The 17,586-nt window shown below is 46.7% G+C and overlaps 1 protein-coding gene across 1 annotated transcript; it reads left to right on the forward strand.

Annotated features, from left to right (window-relative positions):
- The first annotated feature begins 11,374 nt into the window (after positions 1–11,374).
- LOC120409955 (protocadherin-23-like) lies at positions 11,375–16,864 on the forward strand. The gene is made up of 2 exons (XM_039551573.1): positions 11,375–13,195; positions 16,808–16,864. The coding sequence occupies exons 1-2, from the start codon at positions 11,375–11,377 to the stop codon at positions 16,862–16,864; spliced, it is 1,878 nt and encodes a 625-aa protein (XP_039407507.1).
- Positions 16,865–17,586: the final 722 nt, after the last annotated feature.

Below are 17,586 nucleotides of genomic sequence, written 5' to 3' on the forward strand. Positions count from 1 at the left end.
AGTAGCCAGGACAACTTTTTTAGGTTTGTTTGTTACCTGGCATGGGGAGATTGTGAGGAATCCTTGTGGAGACAGACCTTGTCATTTCAGCCAGGCTTCTGCCTCCCAACATCAGGTTCCTTCAACACGCTCCTTATGAAGATGCATCTTCTACCCAATAAGAAACTGATACCCATGGACATTATGAGCTGGTTTTATCCCCTGTGATTGCATGATGCCTGTGCTCCACAGTCTGCTTTGGCCACCTCTTGCCTTGATTTGAATATGTTAGTTTTGGCCTGGGAAGTTCCAGCAATCCGAAGGAGCTTGTCCTTTCCTGGCTCAGTCACCAGTTAGTGCTGGCCCTTGTCCTGGAAGGCTGCTAATGTAAGAGAGAAAAGGGGTAGCTGGAGAGCCATTTTCTGTTCGAATCTTTGACTTGGAAACTTGCTTTCTTGTCCTTGTCAGAACATCTCCAGGGCATGAATAAGTGGTTTGGAACTTAGGGAAGGAGAGAAAGAGGATGAAGTTAATGCCATGATATTTTCTGTTGCAGGACTGTGGTTAGCAGGTAATTGGGGGAATCCTCCAATATTGTAACTGCATTTAGCTTAAATATGCAGTGAAGTGGCCACGTAGAGAAAATAAAACCATAGCTAATATAAAGCCCATGTAAATCAGAGCATGAGAAGATATTACAAAGAATTGGTAAGATAAAAATATTGGTGATGCTGATGACTGCAGAGTAGAGAAGTCCCAAACCTTTATTGATGGATGGGTTTTGCCCAGTTCAGGTGTGAAAGAAGTAGAGCGGTTCAGATGGTATTGTGTGCAAGTAAATAAGCTTGTTTTTTCAGAGCAACTTGGGTGTCTCCCTGTTGCTGTGGTATGACTAAATCCCAGCCATGATAATTTGCTTCCATGTAGTTGAGAGACGTCTGTATTTCCAAGTGGATCCTACAGTTATGACTACATGGCTGTTAGTGCAATTAAAAAGGTGTGGTTTAAATTAAAAGATTATTTAAGTGCTCATTGCTAAAGACTTGCATCTGTTTAGCAGCCTAAAAGTGCACAGTCCAGAGTGGTTCAGATTTTTCATTTCCCTGGTGCACTACTGAGTCCTGAATTCTAGCTGGTACTTCTGCTATAGCCCTGTCCCATTAACTTAGGCAATAATGACATGAAGTTGTTGCAGTAAATAAAAATTTCAGATAAGTGCTTTAGCGTTAGAGCAAAGAATCCTATGGGAATATTTCAACTCATTCTGATTTCCTTTAAATATTATCTTGGCCACAAAATACTATTATTTGTCCTTGCAATATGATTTTTTTCTGGAAAGCTTTAACACAAATTCTCTTGTATGATACTGTCTTGTAATAAATTTTTGTGGTTTGGCTGATGTTGTGGTTTAAGCTTGCTCTAAAACAGAAGGAAGAAAAGTAGCCTAAAATAGCAATTAGAAGAGATATTTGAGGGTTATGAATTATTTTCTATTTCTGTCACTAGCTTAGGTCTCAGCTCAGCATGCCTTGAAGTTGAAGGAAATGTTTTATTAATTTCAGTAGATCTTGGTTCAGGTGCATTTAGTCTGACCTTGGACAAGTCAGGTGCCTTCTGTGCTTGGGACTGAAAAGTGCATGCTCTGCTTACCCCTCCTACAGGATCACTATAAAGCTTCATTCATTCACATCTGTAGAGAGCTTGAGGGCTTGTAAATGAATGCCACTTTCTAAAGAACAAACTATTATTTCAATGTAGATGAATTTATTTTACCTTCCCACCAGCTGCCAACAATCTGTTTAGTGCAATGAAATTCTGACAGCCTGTGTCAACAACTGAAAGCAGCTCATTCATGACAGAACGAAAAAAGAAAGAGAAAATGCGGACCTGAACTCTTCTCCTAGCAGAGAATGGCTTTGTGTATGAAAATAAAAATTTTGTCTGTCATTTCAAAAGGCCCTCTCATAAAAGAAATGCACATTAAATTAAAACTGCTGCCATTTTTTCATTCCATCGCACTAGGGACCCCTCCTGGTTCTTGATGAAGAGTGAGGTGAAATATCGCACGACTGAGCTACAGAGAAAACAGCAAGCTGTTCCAAGTGCATAAGCCAAAATGAGCATTCAGAGAGAGCTCACCCTGTCATGAGCTCATGCTGGCAATATGTTTTTTTCTATGGGTGTAAACTGAGATTTGAGCCTGAGAGAGACTCCATATTCAGCCCTGCATGAGCACTTTCGTGCATGTTGTTTTCTTTAGAATAAGCAAGGAACTTGTGAACTGCTCCCAGACCTAGAAAAATACCTACAGCCACAGTGAGTTCGATGGTCTCCTCCCCTTCCCTCCCCACCATGCAGCAATAAAGTGAAGATGGAGTCAGAGAGAAAGCATGCAGGTTTTACTGAAGGGACAATGTCATTTTGCTCTGCATGATTACTTGGGTTTGTGTGGTGGTCTGAGAGTTTTGCCTGTTTTCATTTCAGAGGTGGTAGGCAGATGTAGGTTTGTGGTGGGCAGAGGCAAGGACATGGTGGTCAGGGCTGGGAAGCTGAAAGGCAGAGTGAGTCCCCGTGTCAGGCAGGCATGGTGTGGAGCCTGGTGTCCCTGCCCCTGTGTGGCAGTGGGGAGCCCATCTGTATCGTCCCAGCAGCAGCTCTTCCCATGCAGAGTGGGGCCTGTGGGGCAGCTGTGGCAGCCCTGAGGGAGGTCCTCTCCTAGAGACCAGCCTAGAGGCTGGCTGCAGATATGGTCCATCTCTGGGTTGTGAGAAAGGAAAATGATGCTCTAGGCACAGCCTAAAGTCAGCAGAGCACTCAGTTTCTCTGTTCTCTGAATTTTCAGCCAAGTAACTATTGTGCAGTAGAGGAACGATGTCATTTGAATTCACTAGGATATTTTATGCTCTTCTCAGTGCTGGTTTGTTTCTGCTAGATGTGAGCAACACTGAGATTTCTGGTCTAAACTGCCCCTTCCAGGGAGTTACACCTCCCTCTGCCTGAGGTCTACTTCCAGCAGAGTGTTACCTGTTGCACATCCTATTCTAGACCTAATTACTTCACAATTCCTTTTAAGAGCATCTTATCTTTCTTCTTGGTAAAGTCTGAAAAGCATAGCATTAATTCTTTTCCTTGGTCACCTAAAAAAAGGCTAGTAACTCTTGTTAGGAAAAAAATGTATTTGAAAATAGATGCACTCTTCTAATCCCCAAAGTGCTGGCACCCAGTTTTAGAGTATGACTGAGGCTGGTGGCACTGGGAGAGGCCACCCCAGCTGTGCTGTACCCAAGGCACCTACTCTGATGAACATGTTTAGGAATCCCGCTTCATTTTCCTGATGGCATTTTTTAGTGCAGTTCAGAGAAGGGGATGCATTTTGTGTTATTTTGAAAGAAGCAGTCATAAACGCTTTGATGCAGGAATTCAGAAACCATGTGGTCAAGTCAGGCATGAGTACATGCCAAGTGTAATTGAAATAGTAAGCTAGGCCTACAGACAGTTCTTGCCTAAAATTAGCTGTAGGAATTTAGTATTCCTATGATATCTTCTTGTTCCTGTAGTCATATTCTAGTGCATGAATGTACATGGGTTTAGAAGTCCTGCATTCCTTTTACAGATGTCTAGCAGTTTTTATTTTTCCTCTAAATACATTACAGAAGTTTATTTTATGCCTTACTTAAAGGCTTAAGAAGCTTCTCCATTCTATCCTTGTTGGCTGAGTTCACTCTGAAACACACTGATTTCTGTATTTACTGCAGTATGATACATGCAAGCATTGCAAACCATAGCCAGGGTTATGTTAAAGGTAACATAGTCAAAGATATGACTATTCATAAATGTACTGGGAGTGATGAAAAAAAACATTTAGAAAGGTATTTTTGTTGACTATTTTGTGCTGGGGAACAGTTTGATGTCCATGTTTGAAACTTTAAAACCACTGCTGGGATGCTGTGATCTCAAGCACCTCATAGCTGACGTTCCAGCCACCAGAGGAGAAGATACATAGCTAAAATTGGTAAAAGCCTGTGATATTTTATTCTTGAACATAGACACACACACAAAAAAAAAAGGTCAGCAGTGAAATACAACAGGCTGGGAAAAGCAAGCGAGGAAGAACAAGCCCAAAGCCACTGCCTTGGGATGCAGGAAGTGTAGATTGCATTGCTGATGCCCTCTGTGACTGCGCACCTGCAGCGAGTGCTGCACAGGGAGCTCCCCACCCCAATGCACTCACTGTGTGTGAACACTGTCTTTGCACACTGCAAAGACTGTTTGGCACTAGAAACTGTGATGGTGAGATAGCTGGGGCTTTTCTGGCAAATAACCCCGCCTTGGGTCTGTTATTTCAGGCTGGGGCCCCTGAGGGTGGTGCTATGACACCTCCAGCTGAAGCGTAGGGTCAATTTTACCTTAGGGCTCTCTGTCCATTGCAGGGTGAATGTGTCCTACGGAGACATAACTTAGTATCTGTCTGCAGTCCTCTGTGGAATGGTGATTATGAGCCTTCTCAGCCCTATAAAGGTTCTGTAGTGATAAACTCTATATAAAAAAAGATGAGATCTTGGATAATTCAGTGACAGCACCATAAAAGTAGGATTTCCCCCTGCTGACATGAAGAGGCTGGAGGAAGCTGTCAGAACTGCTTTTAGATGCAGCTTATATGACCTAAATTAAAATAGGCAATCAACTTCTGCCTCCAGCACTCAGTTTGGCTTACTTTCAATCAAATAAGATCCATTAATTAGGATTTGTACAAATGTGTTTTCACATCTAGTAAAAATGGGTGCCTGTCGAGAAGGTACTAGGTGCTCCACTACCATGGACAAAATGACATGAGCAGAATTACCCAGCAACAGTTTACTGACAGCTGCCAATAAAAACAAACCTGCTACAGGAGGGAACACAAACATCTGCTCCCCTATGGCTGCTGGGGGGTCTTCACCCCATGCAGACACAGCTCCAGCTGTCACCTCCCCAAAGAAATACGTAGTTCTGCATAATACTGTGTGCCCTGAAAATCAGCAGGTCAGGGCACTTACACTGGGAGAAGGAGGATTGCTTTGTTCTTGTGTATTTATAGCTTTGCTTAATAGACTGTTTAAGAAAACACATGAACCTTTTAGGACTGTAATTGTAGTAGTGTCAGTTGTAGCACAGCAGCCAAAACTCAGGCATCAAAACTCTTTATGAAATTATCATCTGGAAAAGGAATACAAAGGCTCAAAAATTGCTGGTGAATTCATTGCTTTTAGTGTTTGTGCACGTGAGAGAGAGAAAATAGCCGGGGCATTAATTCACATGTGGATTATGGTATATTTCACTTTTACAAGCAAAGCTCTTTTCTGATTTACAGCTATTTAAAATAATTACTTAGCTCAATGCAGCAAGGGAATCAGCTGGCAGAGTGGCTTAGCATATTAAGATACAGCTTTATGTGTAGACCCTCCCTCCTCTGAGTGCCACAAGCTTGAGTCCTCAGCAGGGACTTCAGCTGATGAAGTGATAGCAGCAGGCTTCCAGTCTCAAGCACACTGTGTGGGCTGCTCTTCTGCGATCAGGGCAGCTGCCCTGGGAAGCTGGATTTTCATAGATGTGAAAGCCAGAAAGGAACAGCCTAATCGTTTAGCCTGACTTCATTTTACTTGGTAATTCCTGCCTAAAGCCCTGTCATTTGTGGCTGAAATAGAACATGTCTGTTAGCTGTCTAACCTTGATTTAAAGACTGCAAGTGACAGAAAATGCATCCTATCCCATGGCATGCCATTGCAATCATTCTTGCTATTTGCATCTTGTTTGCAGCTTGAATTCTGTTAACAGACTTTTAATGTTCAACTACTGTTTTTTGGCTCGCTGGCACCACTAGTGCTGTGCACAGTGCTGGCCAATGTTAACATCAGCTAACTGACGTCACTGAAGGGAAATCTGGGAAGAGCTAATTCAGAGCAATCCTCTGCTTGGAGACTTCTGTGTTTTAAGATATGGTTGTAATGGTTTTGTTTTGCTTGCTCGCAGCCAGTTCTTTCTTTTCAGAGCTTCAAAGCTTAGAGAGAGATTGATTGGTAAGCATAGTAAGTGCTAGGATATCGTATCCTATAGATACAGAATAACTTGTATAATACTGCACTCACATCCCTGATTTAAGAGACTACATCCAGATGAAGATTATCTGGATTTGGAGCTCCTGCAAATGTGTTTGGTCATTGCATACTTTCAGTATCATCTGCAGTTCAGACAAACACATCAGATAACAGGATTTGGTCCCATTTTGTTTTCTCGCACCTGTGTCTTTTTTCCCTTCACTCTTCTACACACATAGAATTTGACTACTGGATCTGATTGCAGGTTGTGATCTATTATTGTGTGAGAAATGTTGATAATGTAGATAATCTCATACATTTTATGTGAAAACTCAACATAGTAGTCAAGGGAGATATTATATCCAAGGAGTATTAAATCCAGCCTGGGATGTATTTTATCAAGCTTTCTGGAACTCCCCTTCAGATTTTAGAGAGACCACTAAGGTCTGGATTCAGCAGTGGCAAGCAGATGGCAAAAGCCAGCTTTATGTGGAATGCAACCCTTGTAGTGGGAAGCTCTTGTGTGTTTATTCCTGGCCTGTAAGGGTGAACCCTTTGCCATCCTAAAGAGATTGCTTCAAATCTGCATCAGCTTGTTGGAATAACAGGCAGCTAAAGGAAGAAGCCTTTCTTCTATTTTAGAGATAACTTCATATCATGTTAATTACAGATGAGGCAGTGAATAGCAATCAAATATGGGATCTTTTACTTTTGGATAAAATCTAATTGCTAGATAATTTAAATCTGTGACCAAGTTTATAAACTAGATACAGATATAAAATTGGTTAGGATGTCAAAATCTGAATGAACACCTACCTAGCAGAATCTAATTTAATTACGTTAATATTTATTCTAATATTTGATTTGATATTTTCTATAAACTTTGTTCATAATAAAGGATCAGTTATATATATTGTGCATAACAAGGAATATCTTCATCCTACAGGGGATAGTGGGATAAATTTAACATGTGTAGAACACAGCCAATTTTTTCAGGCAAATCTAAATATATTTGAACAATCATCTTGACAAGTGATGTGACACTTGGATTTGCAGCTGGAAAGGTGTGTAGGAACAGAATGGGATCAACAGCAAAGAGATTAATGAAGATCCATAAAATTGGAGAAGAAACACAAAATTGGGACAGATAATTAAGTCTGGCTGACAGCATATGAGATAAGTGGACTAGAAATAAATTTAATGTGAAAATATTGATCTGGGTAATCCTACTTAGATGGTTATACCAGAGTGACAAATTCTAAAGTAATTGCCCACAGAAGGTGCCAGCAACATCCTCTACAGGCGGAGCAAAGGCATTGTGGTGTATCTGGAATGAAACTGAAAAACCCCACTACTACTATCTGTACCACAAAGAGTATGAAAGTCTTTCCTACCTTTGAAGACAGACTCAGTACATTATTTCCAGTCGGGTTCTGGCAACTACATGATTTTTCATCAGAGAAGGCAAACCATCTATTATTTCACAGTAAAATGAGTTCTGCAAATTAGTTTGTGATTAAGAGTTAAATGATGGCTACCAGAAAAAAAAATTACTCTTAATTACATTTTGCTGCATTTATAAGGAGAGCAGTTCCTACATAGCTTTTTGTTGTAGTAACTGTGACCAGCCTCCATGTGGTCACCAGCAAATCTTTTGTGCAGCTGACACTCCCTCAAGGAGGTGTTGCTGAAATCAATATACGTGTGCCTGGGGAACTATAAATAATGAAACACCTGATGTTCTGCAAAGTTAACGCTTTCTCCATATATCATGTATTACAGGCTGAGTATCCACAGTGACCCCAGCCAGCGAGGCTGGAGACAGATGTCCTTTCTTAGGATCCAGCTGCAGTACTTGAAGATATTAGTGCTTCCTCACACCACAATTTTGCCAGAAAGCTGATTTATATGGGCGTTCTGTAACCCAGCATAGGAAAAAGAATCACTGGGGTTAATGGAAATCATTGTTTCAGCATTGCTTAAACTAATCTCTGTCCTTAAACTAAACCCACAGAGGATCAGGGAACACCACCTGGTAAGCAGAAATGGAAGCATGGTGCCCACTGGCTGAAAGGCAGTAACAAGCAGCTGAGACCATGCTGTCTTCAAACAGCAGGAAATAACTTCATGGAAAATTTTCAGGTTTTATTTTATTTGCTTCAGCCCTGTCTGGAGCAGTTCAGTCGCGCTCTGCCCTCAGCTGGCTGCTACCGCCCATCTAATGAGCGCTGGAATGGATCCTGCAGCGCTCCCGCCCTGCGTCAGCCCCGAGTCAGGTGGTTTGGCTTAAACTGCTGCTGCTGCTGCTGAAGATGGTTTGCAGTGAGCCAGCGAGCTGCAGAAAAGGAAGTGGTCATACTGCTTTACCACCTCAGCCATGTCTTCAGCATGGGAGGGTCATATCTTCAGCTGCCACAGCTGTTGCGTGGGCGAGGCAATGTTTGTAGGTAGAATTAACTTTGTTATTGATAGACCTTCATGGTTGTAACACTATTTCTGTTTCAGCGGTCTTTACGCTCTAGTGTCATGCTCAACTTTAGTTTGCTATAGTTTAATTCTCCTTGAAGAGAAGAGAGTTTCCAGTTAATCCAAGGAGGCTAAAGCCATAGTAAATTGTGATTTGCAAATATGAGCCGATTAAATTTGAGCAGCTGATAGAGCTAGCACCTTCCAGTTTCCTTCCTTGCTCCTTTCCTGGAGGTTGCATCCCTGCCACAGGACAGCTGGATTTGGCATGCGGAGCTGCTCTGGAAGCACCAGAGTTCACTGCCTTACATAGTGGATTAGAGGGATGCTCATATAGGGTTGCCTGAAGAAATAAGGTTTGAAACTTCAGTGGTTTGAAAGTGGATTCCTATACTGTTCACCTGCCTACAAAGTCAGAGGTGGCTACCTCCAGGAAAGGAACGGGAGAACAGCAGGAGAAGTAACTTTCTGCTATCTAACTGAGCAGGCTGGCTCAACTGGAATGCCCAGGCATTTTGTGTACTCTAACCAACATCCCTCATCTTCAAATAATATGCTTATCCTCCTGTCCACTTTGTACATTAGAAGACTTGGTAGATCTGAGGAGCTGGCAAGTGCGTTCACTATGAGAGTGATCTGTTGAGGATGTAGCAGGTGGCTAGTGCACTTTGACACCTTGCTTCCTTTGGGATTATGTCATTGTGGCAGCTTCCCTCCATGTCTTACAAATGTCACTTCTTTTTTTTGTGTAGGTGAGCATGTCACTGAGAAGATGGGGAACAGCAGGGGTAGCTAAATATATCCAGGGGATGGCAAACATCTCCTCAAGACTTAGAAACTTCTGTTTGTGATTTGTGGAAGAAAAGAATGAGGTAATGAACATGGCAAAAGAGAGGAAGAGAAAATGTTTAAGAAATGAATGGAGGAAAGAATAGACTCAGAGAAGGCAGAAACACAGAGAAGGTGGAGGAATACTTGCGAGGTAAGGCTCATGCTCACAGTAGGCAAAATATCTATAGTGTCCCAAAGAAGTATTTCTGGAAATATGCTGTAGCTGGGCAGTACTTTCATATAAGTTTACTTCATATAAAACTGTTAAAGAGTGCCCTGGTTTCACAAAATACATGAATACTGCCAGAACCACAGATAACTACATCAATCTTATTTTTCCCCTGCTCTCTTCATGCATGCTGTATCTGAATACAGAATTTTGCTCTTTAGGCACTGCCTGACCATGTCAACAGCAGGTTTTGTTTAGTTTTTCAGTGAATGTGCCTGATTGAACATGATTCACATGTTTTCTTAGTGACAGCATGGGCTGCATGGGACATGGCTGCTTTTCCAAACTTGCTGTGATTCAATGGAATTCAGGCATTTTCATATTGAACATCTGTGACTTGGGGAGGATCCATGTGTTTTCTCAATGAATATGAACGAAGCTGGCAAGGACCTCAGCATTTCCTTCTTGGTTCTATGCTTGTAATTATCACAGTGTATAAATATACAGAGACTTTCTCAGAATGTGCCTAAGAAGATCTGACAAGATCCAGCTTTTGCTCAGCCCTGTTTCTCTGCGTAAGGAGGCAAGTCAGATACACTCAATGTGATCTCATCTCTTTCCCCTCCTATCCATGTAACTACACACATGCAGTAAGACTTCTAGACTTACTTTAGAACCTAGTTCTCCCTCTTAACCTGGATATGTGGTATTGTGTAGGTCCCAAAAATGTTGGGAAAAAAAAATCCTCTTCCTCTTCTCCTCGCTGTTGCAGTGAGTTTGCTCTGTCCACAGAATGTTCCGGCAGTATACTTGGGCAGTTCTTCCATGACTTGGAAAAGAGGCAAATAGTGAAACAGCTGCCCTCTCAAGTGCCCCTTCATAGGAGAGGACTGAGCTACAGTAACTCCTCCTGCTACTTACTGTCTTTGCCCTGCTTTTACTTGGCTGTTCTAGGATGTATTTCCTTTTCTCTGAACAGCTGCTCGACTCTTGCCAGAAAGGTGAAGTTTGTAAAGTATCAGTGGAAACAGTAAGAGACTGGTAACCACTGAAGTATTGTACTTAGCTTTCATGGATAGAAGGATGGTTGGTATTTAGCATTTTTATGATGCTGTATATTCTCAGTGTCACTGAAGAAGCACTAATTCATTCTTAGACCATTCTGACATAGATATGGGAGTTAGGAATAGTGGTAAAGGAAAGAAGTTCTGGTCTTGCTGAAGCTGATCAAAGCATCTACTTAAAGGTTACTTCTGGTAAATGCTTTCCTGCCATGCTGAGTTGCTATTTACTGACCTAGTGCTATGATAACAAGCCAGCCTTTTAATGGAAAATGAGGACCAGAATACTAAGGCGAGACAAATCCTTGTTGAATTGTGCAAACTCGTTTATCCTCGCAGATTTCTATTTCATTTAAATTCTCCTCTTTCACAAGCCATGCCTCTGCATCGAGAGGCAGCCCGTGTGCTCGTCACACTTTGCCCCATCAGCAGGAAGCCAGCTGATTCCCCGAGGAATCAATTTCGGCGAAGACCTCTCCGAAGTCTGAGCGGCACTGGAGCAGCGCCGCGCCATCCCGACCCAGCGCAACACGTCTGTGCGCGGGGGACGCCGCGGGGTGCCGGGTGGGTGGGCGGGCGGTGGCCTCCAGAGCTGCGGGGGGGCGGCGGGGCGGGGGCTGCGCGGGGCGGTGGCGGCGGGAGCTGCTCTCCCGCCCCCTCGCACACGCTCGTCCTTCCCATCACCGGCGGCGGCGTTCGGGAGTTGCTCCCGCGGCGGCGAGGCGGAGGCACCTGCCTGGCGGTGGCGAGTAGCAGAGCGCAGGCTGCCCGCGATGCCGGCTTAGCGGCCAAGCATGGCGCGGCGGCTGCGAGCCGGCAGGTGCCGGGGCGGGCAGGGCGGCGCTCCCCCGACGGGATGGGCGCTGGCGCTGCTGGTGCCGCTGTGGCTGTGCGCGGCGGGCGGCGGCGCGGCGCCGGTGTATAACCTCAGCCTGGCAGTGGACGAGGGGCTGCCGGCCGAGACGCTGGTAGGCGATATCCGCGCGGGGCTGCCGGCGGGCGCGGACCCGCCGGGTGGCTTCCTGCTGTCCGAGGGGAGCGGCGAGTCGGCGGTGCTGGCGGACTTCCACGTCCAGCCGGAGACGGGCATCATCCGCACGGCGCGGCGGCTGGACAGGGAGCGGCGGGCGCGCTACAGCTTCGCGGCGGCCACGCTGCGCGGCGAGGTGGTGCAGGTGGAGATCGCTGTCACCGACGTGAACGACCACCCGCCACGCTTCCCGAAGGACAGTCTGCAGCTCAACATCTCCGAGCTCAGCCCGCCCGGCACCGCTTTCCGCCTGCCGGCTGCCCGCGACCCCGACGCCGGCCGCTTCGGCACGCAGGGCTACGCGCTGCTGGAGGAGGGCGGCGCGGCGGGGGAGCCGCCGCTCTTCCAGCTGCGCTATGTGCGGCCAGAGCCGCTGGAGCTGGTGCTGCTGCGGCGGCTGGACCGCGAACGGGCGGAGGTCCACCGGCTGGTGGTGGAGGCGTGGGACGGCGGCAGCCCGCGGCGACGCGGCCGCCTGCGGGTGTTGGTGCGGGTGCTGGACGAGAACGACAACGCGCCCGCATTCAGCCGCGGCGAGTACAGGGCGCGGCTGCGGGAGGACGCGCCGCCGGGCACCGCCGTCTGCCGCCTACGGGCCACTGACCCCGACCTGGGTGCCAACGGCGAGGTGCGGTACGCCATCAATCGCCGGCAGAGTGACCCCGACGGCTACTTCGCGGTGGAGGAGCGCAGCGGCGTCCTGCGCCTCCGCCGCCCGCTGGACCGCGAGGCGCGGGCCCTGCACCGCCTGGTCGTGGAGGCGCGGGACGGCGGCGCCCAGCCCGAAGTCTCCAGCGTCCTCGTCTCCGTGGCCGTGCTGGACGTGAACGACAACCGGCCCTCCATCCGTCTGCTCTACCTCACCGAGACCGGCGGTCCGCGGGTCTCCGAAGGGGCTCGGCCCGGCGACTACGTGGCCCGAGTCTCCGTCTCGGACGCCGACGAGGGCGGCGACGCGGAGGGAGCCGAGGGCGGCGGGGGCATCGCGCTGGCCCTGCTGGGCGGCGACGGCGCTTTCGCGTTGCGGGCGGCCGGGTCCGGCGTTTTCTTCCTCTGCGTGGCGGGGCCACTGGACCGCGAGAGCCGCGACCTCTACGAGCTGCGGCTGGTGGCCACGGACGGCGGCACGCCGCCGCTCTCCGCCGAGGAGCCGCTGCTGCTGCGCGTCGCCGACCTCAACGACGAGGCGCCCGCGTTCCCGCAGCCCCACTACCGCGCCGCCGTCTCGGAGGCCGCCTCCCCCGGCACCGCCGTGCTCCGCCTCACCGCCTCCGACGCCGACGAGCCGGGCTCGCCCAACGCCGAGGTGCGCTACGAGCTGGAGGGCGACGCGGCCGCCCTGGCCCTGCTGCGCATCGACGCGCGGAGCGGCGCCGTCAGCACGCGCGCGCGCCTGGACCGGGAGCGGCAGGCGGCGCTGGAGCTGCGCGTGGTGGCGCGGGACGGCGGGGTGCCCCCGCGCGCCGCCGCGTGCCGCCTCAGCGTGCGCGTGGAGGACGCCAACGACAACGAGCCGCGGTTCGAGCGCGCCGTGTACCGCGCGCGCCTGCCCGAGCACGCCGCGCGCGGCCGCCGCCTCCTCCAGGTGAGCCCCGCGCGGCCCGGCACGGCCCGGCACGGCCCGGCACGGCCCGGCACTGCCCGGCACGGCCCGGCACTGCCCAACACGGCCCGGCACGGCCCGGCACGGCCCGGCACTGCCCAACACGGCCCAGCACTGCCCGGCACTGCCCAGCACGGCCCGGCACGGCCCGGCACTGCCGGGGAGCGCGGCCGGGGGAGCTCCGTTAATCAGCGCAGCCCTCATACCGCCATCCTCACCAGTGTCCTTAGAAATGTGCTCCTTGTCCCGGAACACTTGTAGCGTGGGTAATGAGTGCAGAAGCTCAGGTCCTCAGTGGGAATCAAGTATCAGCTCTGGTTAAATCTCAGAGGGAGTTAAACCAGCTGTGATACTTCTGAGGACTTGAGATGGTCCTCAGAGGAGAGCCAGTAGGACCCGTCCCCGAGGGCAGCATGACCCAAACTGAACCTGGGGGAAGGGCAAACAGCGTAACCCACAGTGTCCTGGAATTAAAGTGCACTTCAGGGTCTTTGTAATGGTTCCCGAGCTCTCTGCTAACGAAGTGAATCAACTCACCGTGCCTTTGCAGAAACTGCTTAATCCTAATAGAGAAAAATGTTCAACTCATCTATAAAACTCCCTTTATTCTTTGCCGGTGAGGTTGAATGGAGGTTTTGGAGGGCCAGGGGTTGACAGAGAGCCCTTTTGCTTTCAGCCTGGGAAAGCATTGCAGAATGTATACCTTTGAACGGAACAAAGCCTTTTCCATCAGAAGAAAATTCACAGCAGTTGGTCCTGGGTGAACGTAGACATGTTTCTGAGTTTGTGCAGAACTTAGATGAATTTGGGGAAAACCAGCACTTAAAGAGGAGACCTAGGGAGAACCACAATGTGTTTCCTCAGTACATTTGATGAAAAACCAAACTGTCTTTATCTTCAGGTGGCCTACTTAATTAATTAATTTTTTTTTTTTTCAAATCAGGAGTCATTGATATTTTGGGTCTGACAGTAGTTTATTGGAACAAAAGGCATTTTCTTCTCTATCATTTTTTCTCTTTTGTCTAAATTCACTCTGAGCTCAAGAAGTACACCATTTGTACAGCTCTAATACAATTTAATCTATAAAAACTCTGTGAAGGTTGAGCTCATGGTGCTTTTCATTTAGTATCCCAAGCCAAAAAGAAAATCCCATCACCGTGCTTTCTTTTTCCTCCAACACCATGGGGGGAAAAAAAAAAAAAAAAAAAAAGTCGTGCACCGGTGGCCCCAGGAATGCCTAGAAGAAAATCAATAATGCGATTTTAGGAAATCGCCATCTCCTGGGGAGGAGAGAGGGGCGGCCCCGGCCTCTGGCGCTGGGCGCGGGCGTCCGTGGTGCTGAAAGGCAGCGGGGCAGGCGCCGTCGGGGAGCGCTGCCGCTGCCTGACTCCACGGCGGGGCTGATGGATAGCAATCGTGTGCTTTTGATTTAAGCGGCCAGACGCCTCCTGAAGGGTTCCTGAGCGTTTTGAAGAAGATAACCAGTGATTGTGGTTTTGTTAATTTCTTTTTTCTTGTAGGTTTTGATGCATTAATAGCACAGACTTTCTAGGGCTGCAGGTGTCATGCACTGTGATGTCATGTATGTGTACATCACTCACGCTGCACTGAATTTTGAAAGTGTCCCCATGCTGCCATAATCCTGTTTAGAGAGTAGAAAGAAATAGTTACGTCCTGGTAATGAATGAACCTGGGATAATAAAGCCAAATGTGAATGAGAAGGAGGCATGAGAGACAGACACAGGAGGAAAAACAGAAGAGCATCCTATGGACTGCCAGGAAAGGAAGCTGGTTCTCCTTGCAGGTTAATCCAGGATCATCGTAGTGATGTCCAAGTTTCATACTACATTGTGTAGCAGGCTTAAACTTTAAACATATCCACCTTTTACAATTATCCTCTTATCTTTTCCCCCACAAAAGGAAACCTTCTACTCAAAGACTGTGAGCAGGAAGGGCTATCATGAAGAGAGCAGCTTTGTTTATGTTGCTCTAGGAGTTGCAGTGAGTGATAAAAATGTAGAAAATAGTTCTTGGTTTGGCCAAGCTCTTTTTCAGGGTCTGTGGTACGAGTCTTGGCTCCAGGTGAGCTCTTGTACTTCAGAGCTGGCATGAAAAGGAGGTAACCATGCACTCTGTTATTGGTGCTCCTGGAGAACTGGAAACAAACCAAGATACTGAAGGAGGCATCTTCCTCTACTCCACAACCTGGGAGGTGGTGATAAACTTTTGTATTTTAATCACCATCATGATACCTGGAAGTCTTCTAAACCCTCTAGTCTTTTCCCCCTGTAAGCAGAGGGGCTCTTGCAGTAGGGCATTCCTGAAGTAGTCTTGTTCATCAGTAACCTTTCCTTGGGGGCCAGCTGGTGACAAACCATTGCCTCATACATAGTGTGTCAAGAGCCTTCTGCCTTAGTGCTTTGCTGTGCCTCTGCCCAGCCACTAAATAACTGGACAATTTCTTCCCTGCATGTTGATAATGGGGGATTTCTCTCCTTCTGGGAAATCTTTAACTCCTCTTGTGATTATTCAAGTTATCTTCATTTCCCCCCTACTCTCCCCAGATGTAGCCCATAATATGGGCTAGTCTTATGAAATGGATCAACTTGCATGTGAGTCTGTGTGTTAGTGGTTTCTCCTAGTCCATAGGAATTCACCAATTAGAAGAATTAACAGTGCATTAAAAGATACAGTTTTCAGCCACTTCTGGAATTACTGCTTTATTCCAGGCACGTGTTTGGGCTTTTCCTTGTGGACAAAAGGTTCTTCCTTCCAGTGCAGATTGACCAGTAAGGGAGAATCTGCATCCTGAAAAATAAGTGGAATTTGTTTGCATTAGCTAATATAAAAAAGAAATGTGGTAATGTAATGATTGCATCCTCAGGGTAGATAACACAGGTGGAAATCAGAAATCTGAGCAGACAAATGGGAGGAAGTTAAATGAAGAAAAGGAAAATCAATGGGAAAGTAGGGGGTTATCAGACATTAGAAAGTAGAGCAAAGGTATGCAGTGAAAGATGTAAGTAGAATTTTGAAGTCATTAACAGCCTTTATCACATTTTTGCCAAGTTTTTGATACTGAACTTCTGGTTTGTTACCAGTTGTTATAGATACACCTTGGTTAAAATTTAAGCATTACTGGTGGCATGCTTAAAAAAAAAAAGGTACAGGGAGGTAAAAGTGAACACAAACAGAGATAAATTGTAGACCAAGGTAATTTGCAGTAACTAAACGTGAAGCAGCAGAAGCACTCTTGGTGTGATGTGATGTCTGAAGACATTTTAGTAATGCTTTGATTTTTGCAGATGTATCAACATCCTGGTTTCTTCATGTATGGTCACTGGCCTTAAGGATGACATCAGTTACTATGTTGAACTTTCAGCGTAATATGAATCTGTTTTCCTGAAGATCTTCAGCATGGCCTAGGAGTGGAAAAAGACAGAGGAATGAGTGAGAACACATTGGGTGCTCTCCTATTTTTCTTACTATACTTTCTCAAGGACCAATGTGATTACAAATGTCCATCAACTGTTGAGTGATGGTGGTGATTATATCCTGTTTCTGCACTCTTTGGTGTAAGCTTGGCAATTTTAGGTAGATTTAGCATCTGATGATGTACAACTCTTTGATAACTGCACCTCTGGGACCTAAGGGTAAGGGGTGACAAAGTGTCTCTCTTCTGAGCCACTCACTTATCCTAGGAATGAATTAAGAAATAAAGCTTTGTTGTAGACCTGCCTTGATAACAGAGGTTTAATTCTGATTATAAATTTTATTTTCAGGCTGGTTTTGGTGATTGTAATGCTTCTCAATACTCATTGTTATGGTTCTCTTTTGTATATCTCCAAATTACAGTATTGCCAAATTTGTTAGGATTTCCTGTCTTCTAGATGAAGTGACAATATTCTTCCTCTCTCTTTCTGTCTCCGAGCAGGCTAAAACTTTATCTGAACTAGGAGAAATCAGCACATCATGTTGGCGTCAGTTTGCTTCGTGTTTTTTTACCTAGATGGGGTGGAAACACCACATTCTCTTTCTTATCCTCCATGGACTCCTGCATAAAAGAGTATTTCCCTTACTGGCCTCTGCAAAGATTTGTTGATGGTGACAGCTCTCAGTTCAGCTCATATTTTGAACTTAATGAAGGTGTTTATTTTGTGTTATACAGCACAGTACATTCTGTGTATGTGTGGGGCTATATGTAGGTTAAACTTGCTTCCCCGACGGGGTGTGCTGTAGCTTGTAGGGTATAAATGTATGATGTAAATGTCATTCTCTTACACTGCACATGCATTCTTATGAGAAGTCTAACCAGTTATGTACCTGTAATTGCATCTTGAAGAGAATATTGTCATGACTTAGTCATGTCAGTA

Source organism: Corvus cornix, chromosome 4 (genome assembly GCF_000738735.6).
Source record: "Corvus cornix cornix isolate S_Up_H32 chromosome 4, ASM73873v5, whole genome shotgun sequence".
Classification (NCBI taxonomy): Eukaryota; Metazoa; Chordata; class Aves; order Passeriformes; family Corvidae; genus Corvus; species Corvus cornix.

What these genes read in the sequence shown, in the direction of transcription:
- LOC120409955 (XM_039551573.1), top strand. Translation starts at nt 11,375, where the DNA reads ATGGCGCGGCGGCTGCGAGCCGGCAGGTGCCGGGGCGGGCAGGGCGGC. An exon ending in GCGGCCGCCGCCTCCTCCAG is followed by an intron (nt 13,196 to 16,807) that starts GTGAGCCCCGCG and finishes TGGCAATTTTAG; the next exon opens with GTAGATTTAGCATCTGATGA.